At 42.7% G+C, this 14,023-nt stretch overlaps 1 protein-coding gene across 1 annotated transcript in view; it reads left to right on the forward strand.

Moving 5' to 3' along the window:
* Positions 1-9,537, forward strand: part of LOC124718687 (protein TsetseEP-like) — a 156,907-nt gene extending 147,370 nt beyond the window's left edge. The window contains exons 3-4 of the mRNA XM_047244311.1: positions 2,115-2,265; positions 9,104-9,537. Coding sequence (XP_047100267.1) covers positions 2,115-2,265; positions 9,104-9,537 — 585 coding nt within the window. The remainder of the gene's footprint in view (positions 1-2,114; positions 2,266-9,103) is intronic.
* Positions 9,538-14,023: the final 4,486 nt, after the last annotated feature.

Below are 14,023 nucleotides of genomic sequence, written 5' to 3' on the forward strand. Positions count from 1 at the left end.
GTGATGTGTTTAGATTCTGAAGGAGCAGTACACGTGACCCAACTTCCAATGTAAATTCGTGCGGTGGCATTCTAGCAGACTTCAATTAACTGAGAATTCCTGCTCGATGATTAAAAATTTGATCCTTTCCTGTAACTGTACCAATGTATTTGTATTTCGTAACCGCACCACATCTTTATACACAAAAATACATGATGCTGTATCTGTTTGAGATTAGCAGACTTCGACATCGTTTGAACGATCACCATGAAAGTTGACACACACACACACACACACACACACACACACACACACACACACAATTTCCAATTACTGAGGACCGAGGCTTCTATATTATTTTTGCGACCGACAGAGCGACCTAAAAGGTGATATTCTGCAGTGCCATCTGGTGGCAAGTTACAACAAAGTGGGCAGCGCGAAAATATTCTCCTTGTTCAAATACATAGCTACACCTATTTAAGCGAGAACAGAAGCTGCATGCAGGGGAAACAGCGACTGCTGAAATTAAGTTTATCGGGGCTGCTGCAAATCGCAAACATTATGTTTTATTTTTACCGGTTTCTCTCTACAGTTTCACAAGAGCATCATCAGAAACTGTTTAAAGTACAGTACTTGGCTGATAACATTGCGAGCACCAGAGAGTAAGTTGGCTGTACACATTGAGACTTGTTGCCGTCTGATAAACTTTGTACAAATTTCCAAGGCGATCGATTGAGCGGTCTACAAATCGATGTGCTGGAGCGCAATGTGGTGACGAGTTAAGGAATGACAACTTTCTCTATGACATACATTGATATGTGTGTCAGTTTTTAGGGAGTCAGTGAAGAGGTGTCTCAGACAGACATACTAACGCCCAAGGTCCCGTACCACAATAAACAAAACTTCAATCCTTGTAGGATCACTTCATTATCCCTCCGCCTGTCCGACTGTTCAAAACCTTTTTTCTGACGAACGGGTAGGCATATCAACTCGAAATTTATGTCACATATTAAGTTCTACGGTGTCCTGGCTATGTAAGAAATGTTGGCTTCTACGTCCATGCAATCGAAAGATACGCCTATTTGTATCGCACATTTCGATGCTGGCGAACTCAGTCATCAAAAGAAACAGCGCACCTCCGGTTGACCTACTATCATGAAATTTGCGCAGGAGCAAGGACTGACACGACAAACAAAGGGAAAAAAATCCCAAAACTGTTAGTTTCTGGTTATATCACAAGATTTCTTTTTTGTGATGAAATTGTCTGTCAGTCCGTTCATCTGTTAGGACTCATTTCTCTCAGGAACGGGTAGACGTGTTAAGTTCAACAGTTCAACTTTACGTCACATACTAAAGTCTATGGTCTCTTGGTGGTATAATTCTTCTAGCTTCCCAGTCAATGCACTCAAAATATACGGCCATTTATGTCACATATTTCGATGCTCGCTAACTCGTACATCAAAACCTACAGGGCACTTCCCGATGACGTAACATCAGAAATTTGACAAGAATAAAGGTTTCACAGTACAAGTAAAGGAAAAAGATCAAAACAGTTAATTCGTAATTATATAATACCAGATCATACTGCTTTCCTCACTTGTTACACTACTTTAAACTTGATATTAAAACATCCACTAAAGTCTGAATCCCTGGGACAAATAACAAGCCGATATCAATATCGATGAAAATTCTCGAGATCTCGATTGCCAGACTGTATGAAATATCTATATACATAATTAAGTTTGTACGGAACCTTCAATGTGAGAGAGCTACTCGTACGTGGGAAATCTATTATGTGTCAAGATAAATAATCGCCGATACTACCTGAACACACGCCACCGTTTTGACAGCTGACAACAGACTCAACATCCGATATTGTTAACACTCTACAGTATTCTTCCAGGCACCGCTACCAACATAGGAAGTTGCTGAAATCTAACTAATAGAACATTATAAATTACAAAATTCCCGATACTTTTTGAATCCATTTCGTAAAGCTACTATGCAAATCACGCTTTCTTTTTAGTATTTAGAAAGAGAAAAATCACTCCCTCATTAAAACTAATTATCTCTCATAATGTAGAGGAGGTAAATTGGAAATAACTGCGTAAACAAACCGACCTTTTTACCTCTAGGTAGCCGGTTGGCCCTGGAGTTTGGCGGAACAACAGCTGCAGCAGCAGCAGCCGCGGCGGCGGATGGAACAGCCGAAGAGTGTAGCGGATGCGAAGCGAATTACCCGCGCACTGGCAACGGACGCCACCGGCTCTGCACAGCACGGCACAGGTCGGGAATGGGACGGGGCGCGTGGGTAGAGCAGAGGCGAGGGGAGAGGGGGGACGGCAGAGAGAGAGAGAGAGAGAGAGAGAGAGAGAGAGAGAGAGAGAGAGAGAGAGAGAGAGGTGGGGGAGGAACGGAAAGAGAAAGAGAGGGCGGGCCCGGTCCAGCCAGCCGTCGCCATGGCAACGCCACAGCAGGTATCAAGGAGAGCGGAGGCAACGGACAGGTAGCGCTCGACAGGTAGGCAGCCCACGCGCGAGGGACGCTTCGTAGGTTGCCTGCATGCCAGGGGCTTCGCTGTGCGCTATCGCGTCGCTTGCAGTGGATGGTATTATTACTGACAGAGTGGGGCATTCGTATCTGTCAAATCACGTTTCAAAATCACTACCAGACAACGTCGGCAGCTTTCTACATCTCTAAAATTCAATAAAAGTTTGTTTTACGCATTAAAACAGTCTGACTTAGTCAAGACATGTTTGAGGACCGCATGAAATAGTACTCAGTTTTACGTAACACAGACGAGTGCATTGCAACGGTGCAGTACACACATTTATTTTATTCCTTCTAAAATATTAAAACGAAAGAGGATACGTAAGAAAGGCGTCAGTTGTTGACTGACACACGAAGGGGAAAAAGTGGGGCAATTCCCTTTAGTGATCCTTGTGTTAAAACATGTACGCCTTACCAGCTGGTAAAGGACAACTTGAGCTATCAGCCAGTTTCACATATCGCATGTCTCAGACCCTGGCAAACTGAAGTATGAATAGAAGACTTCAATTTATACTAGTTCTAGGACCGAGCGGCTCAGCTATCAAGACTACCGCGTACGAATACCAGTGCCACCCAATACTGAGTACTGTTCTCGAGTTGGGGATCACTAATAGGTCAGATTAAAGGAAGGCATAGGAGCGTTTCAAATGCGTGCTGGTAGATTTGTTACCAGTAGGTTCTATCAACACGCGAGTGTGACAGGAATGCACCATAAGCTCAAACAGGGATCCCTGAAGGGAAGACGACATACTTTTCGCGAAACACTATTGAAAATCGCAGAGGAAAACTTTCCGCACTTTACCTCCTGATTCAAGGGATGGCGCTGCAAGCAACGCGGGATAGAAGCTACATCTATGGAAGTAGTGGGCACCACTTCACTACGCGCCATATCGCTGTTGCCATGACGTATTCCAGCCAATCAGAAACCTGCACTTTGCATATAAAAGTGGGAGCGTCGTTAGTTTACGACAGTCAGTTTTAGCCCTGACGACGACCATGGAGGTAGTGGCCGAAAGCTTGGAGTTTCATCCTGAATTGACGCGGCATGTACACCGAGAGATTTTTATTCCAGAAATACGTCGCGAAAGACTTCGTAGCCACACTACTGAAAATGTTTGGAGAACATGCACTTGCAGCTCACCGCAGAATCATTCTACTGCTAGCAACTTACATCTCTAGTAAGAATCGTGAAGAATAGAAAAATCAGAGCTCGAACAGAAACAACCGTCTTTCCCTCGCTTTGCTTTCGAGTGGAACAGGAAAGAGAATGACTTGCTCTAGTACAACGTATTCTCTACTGTGCTTCGTAGGTCGGCTTCCGGAACAAGTATATAGAAAAAGAGTAACGTCAGTCGTTGATATTTATTCCAGCTGAACTACGGAACTTTGGTTGCGGCCGTTTAAAATTGATTGAATTCACTGCGTTTTGTTGTGAAGGTCTGGTAATAAAAGGATGCGCACAGTTGAGTACCAAATGCTTTCCCCTTCCTACTGTTTTTGTACATTATGAAGTGTGAACTAATGAGATACGTGAGTTTCCAACAGCTATATGTCATCTAAAGTGATATAAGGCTTGTACTAAAAACCATAACCGTCATCTGTCATCTGAGAGCGTCATTTATTCTTTCGAATGTAACCTCATAGAGCAACAGTTCCAGGAGGAACACCGGAATATTAACATTATTTAAACAGATGCTTCAGAAGGATCCCAGAACGTACTTTGTTTGGTAATAATCTTTTTCCATAGGAGTTTTAGTCACGTCCCGTAATGGCGTTGGTTTACTCAAGCATCGTCATATAGACAGAACTATAGTTGTGTTTTCCTGGCTATCTGTAGAGCACAAGCGACCTAAAAGGTTTTATATTTTATTTACAATATGTTTTTATTTACAATATGTTTCAATAGTGCAGATCGCAGTTGTGTAACAGTCAATTAGTGCTGACTTCGGCTGAATATTTAGCCATCTTTCCATTTTCGGATCTGAAATGGGAACAGGAAATTGTCTTAAAATGAAATAATTATGAAAAATTAATTAAAATCACAAAATGTATAAATTAGTCCAATAAATGTCAGTTATCATCAGTCAGAGCGCAGTCTCTGATGGCAAAATTAGTTGAAGGCACAATATCATCAATACTGACGTCATGCTTCGACACGTGTTGGCTGGACTTTCTGGTCCAGTACTCGCATTTGTTTATCTTTCCTCAATCTATGAGCTTAGATGTGTGCTATGACATACTTCCAATGGACGATAAGTTTTGGGCCAAGAAGCTATCTTTTTGCTGGAGTGTAATTTTTATATTCATTTTACTATGTACGTTTTTGCTGCATTCTTTTTATGTAACTTATGTTTTTCTTTCCGTCCTCTTTGTGAAAAATTGTGTTTATTTTATATTGTCTGGCATAGATATCGAGCTAAACTTACTTTTCAATTATACACATACGCTCTGGACTCTGACAGGCTATTCGATGGAATGATATTTTCGTTTTCTTTCACATTAATGTTTATTTTTTCTGGTAAATATTTTTTCTGGTAACTATTTCCCTCCTCTCTCGGACTTATTTCCACCCACATACATACTGGATTTTATTGAACAGTCTATCCAATTCGTTAGCGTGCATATTAGCATGTATTATTGGAAACATAATTTATGCCTTTAAGACGTAAATTTCAATGTTTTATTACTTCCTGTAAACTTTCTTCATCTATTGTATTTATCTATTTGTATTACTTTATATTTTAATTATGTCTCATTAAGTGCCACCTATCAACAGTTCGCTTTCCTGATACAAGCACACGCTGCCTGTTACTCCGCCTATTGCTCTGAATTTGCTACATGATAAATGTCGACAGGTTCTAGTATGGTGATACTGTATACATAATGGTATTTTTTAGTTTATTTAGATCAAACTTTTATTCGTGACAGCGTTTGCGATCACGGCTACCTACGAGTATTCCCGTCAATTAAGAATACTTTGAATATTAGATGGGGACGAGGAAGCGAAGTGAAACTTAATGAATATATAAGTTACCTCGTTTTTGAACCAATATTTACAAAATCTACATAAACATGTCGGTACTGGACTTGGGAACTTGTTCAAGTCCGAGCTGTTCCCACCCATGTTCTGTTGCGCATCGATTTGGGGATTAGAGTGGCTAACTAGTATGACATCATTCAGGGAGTTAATAAAAACAATGTCGGGTGTGGAGGAGCGTCAGGCTGTTGAAAGGCAGCACCTGGATATTGTCTCATCAGGAGATTCACATGCAGGGCAAAATACTTGGACATATTGCTATGCTGTCCTAGTTCCCTGCATCCCTACCAATGACGACATGAAGTAGTAGCCTACGGTTCCCTATAGCTTGATGCTATCAGTAACTCTGGTGTGCTTTTCCTAACTTTGGCAGGAAAAATCTTCTGCCTCGAGACCGGCACATTCGCAATAAAGTTCACATATTGGAAGGTCGGGTACTGCAAACATGTAAGCTTTTTCGAATTATAACATTTTCTTAAGGTTGCGTCAGAACATTCCTCACAATAAACAATACTATGGTATGTTACTTCAATTGCTAAACTTTATACCGTAAGAATTTGCCTTCGAAGATTTTTTAATATTTTTTCCCAACCTTTGTATTTTGTTCGTTGAAATTTTTGGAGGGTTGTATCTCACATCAAATAGTTATGATTACAAAAGACAGCGTTAAGTTTTCATTTTTTTTTCATAAAACCACAATAGAAGTCTGCCCGCTTTCATTTTTCTTGTATTGAACCGGTGATTTATTTTCAGTTGCACTGTATGCAACTGCACTAGATTTAAGAAGTCATTTCTACTCAAAATCACAAGCTGGTTATTTAAATTTTAACATAATTTTACAGTACTGTTTTCTTTTCATCGTTGAATGTTCTACGATAAAACGTATTTCCTAAAACAGGTTCCACGACTACATCTTCGTTGGCCCATAAGGCTTGAATTATATTGAATAATTTAGTTCTCTGAAGTGAATACTGCTCAGTCATTTCCCTGACTGTCATTTCACTAAGTCTGGCTTTTACTAAAGCTTTCTTCATGTTATTTCCTTCACAGTCATATCGCAATTTCTCCATATTTCCCTGTTTAAGACAAAAAGAAGGTAAAAATTCAAGTTTTTCAGCCGTCTGCTTCGACCAATACCACCCGAAGCAACCCCAACGTATCACTATGGTTGACCTTGTTCTACACCTTGTCACAGCTTACAGTACGGACACTGATCCACAGGACTTGGATGTGACCGTTGGTAAGGGCAAAGTTGGTTATTTAGACAAACTGTAGAGGTAACTTCCAATAAAATCTCGCAAATAAGATATTTCAAGGACATAGTCATATTTTTATTTAAATAAGTCACTTATTCACGTATTTCCAGAGTAATGAAATTTTTGAAATAGTGAAGTCCATCCAAAACTTTATTCTTGAAATTATGTCAATTATGTCACTGGTTACTTGTGGACTGACTTCACTTCACACGGGTTACCATTAAGTGATCACTCTTTAATTGCAGGGGAGTTGACGAACCATTGCTGTAGAATGTCTCAGAAATACGATTTCAAACGGTCCGAATTGTTTCAATTTGGGATACTAAAATTTGCATAGCCAATTTTTGAATTAATAATGACGTGCAACAACCTCTATCATAACCATACGATGCAGCAAAGTATAAAATTATTGTCACCCTACTAAACCATGTAAACAACGTTAAGGACGGCCTTTAACATGTCTGCGATCATACCGTCACCTAAATTCAAGTAAACGATGGTAAGGGACAGAACATTGTTTACTTTCTATAAGAATTACCCCATTTATCTCATCAGAAACAACTTTTGAAGCTTGTTTACGTCAAAGGACGTATTCAGTATCTGTAACCGAGTCATAATGTGAACGAATCACCAAAGAAATTATTTTCAGAACGACTGACTCAGCATATAGGAAAATCAAAATAACCTTCGATGAAATTGAAACCAATGGTGGTAACATTAAGAGTACAACGGTGATTCTACTGTTGAATGCAGAGGACAAAGCGGATAGGTGGCAAGAGTACACTGAAGGCCTCTAAGAGGGAGAATATTTGTCTATTGTGAAGGAAGAAGAAACAGGAGTTGTTTTAGAAGAGACAGTGATCCAGTATTAGACTCAGAATTTGAAAGAGCTTTGGAGGACTTAAGATCAAATAAGGCAGAAGGGATAGATAAGATTCCATCAGAATTTCTAAAATCACTGGGGGAAGGGGGCAACAGAACGATTATTCACATTCGTGTGTAGAATGTGTAAGTCAGGAGACATACCACCTGACTTCCAGAAAAATATCATCCACACAATTCCGAAGTCTCCGAGAGCTGACAAGTGGGAGAATTATCGCACAATCAGCTTAACAGCTCATGCAACCAAGTTGCTGACCAGAATAATACACAGAAGAATGGAAAAGGAAACTGAGAATGTGTTAGATTACTATCAGTTTGCTTTAGAAAAAGTAAAGGCACGAGAGGCAATTCTGACGTTGCGGTTAGTAATGGAATCAAGATTAAAGAAAAATCAAGACGATTTATGGACATGTAAAATGCATTCAACAATGTAAAAACGGTACAAGGTGTTCGAAATTTTCAGGAAAACAGGGTAAGCTATAGGGAGCGATGAGTAATATAATATGTACAAGAGACAGACGGCAATAGTAAGAGAGGGCGACCAAGAACGAAGAGCTCGGGTTAGTAAGGTTGTAAGAAAGGGCTGTAGTATTTCGTCCCTGCTGTTCAACGTGTACGTCGGGGAAGCAGTGATGGAAATAAAAGAAAGGATATGAATGATATGATTCGCTGATGACATTGCTATCCTGAGTGAAAGTGAAGAACAATTACATGATCTGCTGAATGGAGTCAACAGTCTAATGAGTACGGAATATGGACTGAGAGTAAATCGAAAAAAGACGAAAATAATGAGAAGTACCAGAAATGAGAATAGCGAGAAATTTAACATCAGGATTGATAGTCACGAAGTAAATGAAGTTTAGGAATTCTACTACCTAGGCAGTAAAATAACCAATATTGGATGTAGCGAGGAGGACATCAAAAGCAGACTAGCACCCGCAAGAAGGGCATTCCTGGCCAAGAGAGGCCTTCTAGTATCAAATATAGGCCTTAACTTGAAGAAGAAATTTCTGAGAATGTACGTTTGAGCCACGGCATTGTATGGTAGTGAAACATGGACTGTGGGAAAACCGGAAGAGAAGAGAATCGAAGCATTTGAGACGCTGTGCTATTGATGAACGTTGAATATGGTGGACTGGCGAACAGAGAAATGAGGAGATTCTGCCCAGAATTGGAGCGGAAAGGAGTGTGTGGAAACACTAACATGGTGAAGGGGCAGGATGATAAGACATCTGTTGAGATATCATGGAGTGACTTCCATGGCACTAGAGGGAGGTCTAAAGGGCAACAACAGAGATTGGAATACATTCACCAAACAATTGAAGCAGGTTGTAGGTGCTCTTCTGAGATGACGAGATTGCCACAGGAGAGAAATTCATGGCCAGCCGCATCGAACCAGTCAGAAGATTGAAGAAAAGACCAGAGACGAGACCAGAGACGAGACCAGAGACGAGACCAGAGACGAGACCAGAGACGAGACCAGAGACGAGACCAGAGACGAGACCAGAGACGAGACCAGAGACGAGACCAGAGACGAGACCAGAGACGAGACCAGAGACGAGACCAGAGACGAGACCAGAGACGAGACCAGAGACGAGACCAGAGACGAGACCAGAGACGAGACCAGAGACGAGACCAGAGACGAGACCAGAGACGAGACCAGAGACGAGACCAGAGACGAGACCAGAGACGAGACCAGAGACGAGACCAGAGACGAGACCAGAGACGAGACCAGAGACGAGACCAGAGACGAGACCAGAGACGAGACCAGAGACGAGACCAGAGAAAAGACCAGAGAAGACAGAAAAACAAAACAAAAAAAGAAAAAAGTAAGTTACCCTAATCCTGGATTTGTACAAATCGTCACGGATTTGTACAAATCGTAGCCTTTTCAAAGCAATCATCCCTGCATCTGCGTGAGGTGATTTAGGGAAATCGTGAGAAACAAACTGAATGGCCGGACAGGAATTTGAACCATTGTCCTTCGGAACGGAAGTCCAGTGTGGTAACAGCTGCGCCACCTAGCTTGCTGACTGCATTATCAGCACCTGACCACATTATGGGTACCAGATTCGAAGGCTGGTAAAAATAGTCAATATTCACTTTTGTCGGAACCTCGGATGTGCTAGTTGCCCGTTGTTGGACTACAGGGAACGTACAGACATGCATACGGATCGCCGAAGCTGCAGCCGACCACGTCTGACCACTCATAACTTGTTCATGTCTGCTCCTGGCATCCGAGAGCAAGTAATGGACTCCTTCCAACATACAATGTCATTTCGCAGCACTAGTCGGACACTCTTCTCTAAGCACGTCCGACATTACCTGACTGGCATCATTCTAGGACGCTGGATTGGAAGAGAAGTAGCAGAAGATGAACATCTCCTGTGGCCTCCAGGGTCTTCAGACATCACACTTCGTGACTTTCACCTCTGGCGTGACGTAAGAGACCGCGTTTTCATCCCCTCCCCCCCCCCCCCTCCCTATGCCTGACATTCTAGAAAGTCTGCGACATGGCATTGTTGTAGCTTTAAATTCGATGACGACAGCTGCTTCCTGTGTGCCACAAAATGAGCCACCGTTTCAATATTTGTCGTGTTCCACATGTTGCTCACATTAAATTCATAAAAATTTGAAGTCTTCTCTTTCCAGGAACTTTGGTATAGTGTTTCTATCTTTTGTAGTTTGGAAGCAATAAATCTTAGAATTCTATTCCTTGTTCTTTAATAGATTTGTGCCATTCTTCCTCCGAAACAGACGATAATTTACGTGGATAGCGATCACATGCCCTCCACTTCACTTCATAGTAGACCACAAAAGTAATGAGATCCAGTGACGTTGGTTGCCAAGCAAGATCCGACAATTCACCCTCGTGTTCACAAAATCAGTGCTGGACGATGGGAACTGTGTGAAGAGGGGACATGTCTTCTTGGAACACAGCATCAGCATTAGGGAACAAACGATGTACACTGTGATCAAAAGTATCTGGACAAGCCCAAAAACATATTAAGTGCATTGTGCTGCCACCTACTGGTAGTTATTCCATATCAGGTACCTCAGTACTCATTAGACATTGTCAGAGAGCAGAATGGGGCGCTCCGCGGAACTCACGGACTTCGAATGTGGTCAGGTGACTGGGTGTCACTTGTGTTATACGTCTGTACGCGAGATTTCCACACTTCTACACAACCCTAGGTCCACTGTTTCCGGTGTAATGGAGAAGTGGAAACGTGAAGGGACACGTACAGCACAAAAGTGTACAGGCTGACCTCGTCTGTTGACTCACAGAGACCGCCGACAGTTGAAGAGGGTCGTAATGTGTAATAGGCAGACATCTACCCAGACCATCACACAGGAATTCCAAAATGCATCAGGATCCACTGCAAGTACTACGACAGTTAGGCGGGAGGGAGCGACAACTACAATTTCATGGTCGAGCGGCTGCTCACAAGCCACTCATCACGCCGGTAAATGCCAAACGACGCCTCGCTTGGTGTAAGGAGCGTAAACATTGGACGATTGAACAATGGAAGAACGGTGTGTGGAGTGACGAGTCACAGTAGACAATGTGGCGATCCGATGGCAAGGTATGGGTATGGCGAATGCTCTGTGAACGTCATCTACCAGCGTGTGTAGAAAGATGTAGATGTAGTGCCAACAGTAAAATTCGCAGGCCGTGGTGTTATGCCGTGGTCAGGTTTTTCATGGAGGGGGCTTGCACCCGTTGTTGTTTTGCGTGGCACTATCGCAGAAAAGGCCTACACAGATGTTTTAAGCGCCTTCTTGCTTCCCACTGTTGAAGAGCAATTCGGGGACGGCGATTGCATCTTTCAACACGATCGAGCAACTGTTCATAGTGCACGGCCTGTGGCGGAGTGGTTCCACGATAATAATGTTCCTGTAATGGACTGGTCTGCACAGAGTCCTGATGTAAACCCTATAGAACACCTTTGTGATGTATTGGAACTCTGCATTAGAACCAGGCCTCGCCGAGCAACATCGATAACTCTCCTCAGTGCAGCACTCCGTGGAGAATGGCCTGCCGCTAACCAAGAAACCTTCCAGTATCTGAGACTGAACGTATGTCTGCGAGAGTGGAAGCTGTCAACAAGGCTAAGTGTGGGCCTACACCATGTTAAATTCCAGCATTGCCGATGGAGGGTGCCACGAACTTTTAAGTTATTTTCAGCCAGGTGTCCGGATACTTTCAATCAAATAGTGTACAATCATATAGAACTAATAAGCCAAAATAGTCATCTAAACCTTGGCAGTAGTGCAGCCTGGAGAACAGCCATGGGCCTCCAACGGAATACCACGATATGACAGTGCAAATCGTCACCTAACACCGGCCACGTTTCACTACTGGGATGTAAACACGGCCAAAAATTGGTAACAGTTTGAAACATGACTGATCCGACCGTATTACGTCCATCCGTTGATCCATAGTCCAGGGTCTAAGGATTCAGCACCATGTTTTGGTGTTACAGGTGTAATACACTAATGAGCGTAAGAAAGATTCCAGTGTCAATGCTTATAAAATTTGTTGATTATTACGAAAGCTGTTTCGGAAGATTTCTATTTTCAAGTACGTCTACGTTGTCCTGGCGTAAATGTAACATCTGGTGTGACATTATCTGGTGACTCTTCTTTTATTCTTCACGCGAAATTCTAAAATACCGATTTCACCCCAATTTTGTGCTGTTTTATACAGAGCGGAGTAATATTTTTATGTAATATTGTACATGTCCTTTGCAATTTTCCGACAGTTCACACAATAGGTGTTTTTTATTTACCCAGTAACAGACTTCACTGCAGGCCGTTGGTCAAGAAACCAGTGATCAGCGTTTTTGGAATCCCAGCTTGTGCTTCAATTCCCAGTTTATGGAGTTCCGTTCGCGCTGTTTTGTTGCTGAGAGGGTTCGCGAATGCAACGTTCAGTTCTACTCTTACTTTTCATCACAATCCTCTTCAACGCGCGCCCGCCACTGTCACACAATACGCACTTTCGTCCGCTCCGACATGATTGATTGATTGATTGATTGATTGAAAGGGGTTATTGGACCAAACGGCGACGTCATCAGTCCCGCGATTCCGAAGTTAGTGACAGATAAAACAAACACAGCAAAAGGCATAAACGGTGACACCGAACCTAGAAACTGCAAAAAAGGCTGCGGTCATGAGAGCTCAGACTACTGTAAAGTAAGTCCCAACCACACAACCAACCTGCCCCTGCTTCAAGACTGAAATAACAACCACTTTCATGTAGGAAACTGAGGACCCCTTCAACCATCCGTGGATCGTCTGCTAATATTAAATTTAAGGAATCTGGAAGACTATACTTAACACGAAGGGCCGAAAGAAGTGGACATTCCACCAATATCTGAGATGATATCAGCCTGGCTCCACATTGTGGGGGTGGACCGTTACGTAGGAGGAAACAATGGGTGAGCCGGGTATGACCAATGCGTAAACTGCATAAAACAGTGGTGGACTCCTTCCAAGAGGAGCGGAAGGAAGAGCACCCAACTGCAGTACACTCCCTGACTGCGTGGAGTTTATAACCATGAGTAGTAGCGCTCCAGATGGCATTCCACTCTTGGGCAGAGAGAGATTCGACGTAGATCTGCAAATCCGCAGCTGGAATCATGCAAGGAAATGGGGGTAACTACCTGCTTCTCTGGCCAAACGGTCAGCCAATGCATTGCCTGGGATGCCCACATGACTTGGGATCCAGAGAAAGACTACTGAACAGGCGGCACGCCTTCAAGGGCAGAGAGAAGGTCATGGATAGCAGAGACCAAAGGGTGATGAGAGTAGCATTGGTAGATAGCCTGCAGGCTGCTCATGGTGTTTGAACAAATTAAAACACTATAGAGGGAGGCCTGAGCAACGTAAAGGAAGGCCCTGCGAACGGCTAGGTGGTCTGCTGTGAACACGCTACATGATTATGGCAATAAATGGTGTTCGAACCCAGTAGGAGACGTGAAAGCGTATCCCCAAGTTGGCGATGTACACTCCCCGGTTAATGGCTGACGCTACAGATCACACTTTGTTAATACATGGTTACATCACCAGTCAGAGTTACATTTTCAGCAAGTACACCAAGTCCTTTCATCCATACATGTATTTTTTCATCATTAATAACTTTACGACAGGAGCGGATATAGTCTAGATTGGGACTTAGCATCTATTCCACAATGTCAGGTCTTGTAAACGATGACATCTTGGTCGGCGAATCATTCCAATCCAGGCAGAGAGGCATTCTCACATCGGACAATAACTAGAGTAAACCATCCATTTAGAACAATCCGTGTAAAAG

The sequence above is a fragment of the Schistocerca piceifrons genome, chromosome 10, assembly GCF_021461385.2.
Source record: "Schistocerca piceifrons isolate TAMUIC-IGC-003096 chromosome 10, iqSchPice1.1, whole genome shotgun sequence".
NCBI lineage: Eukaryota > Metazoa > Arthropoda > Insecta > Orthoptera > Acrididae > Schistocerca > Schistocerca piceifrons.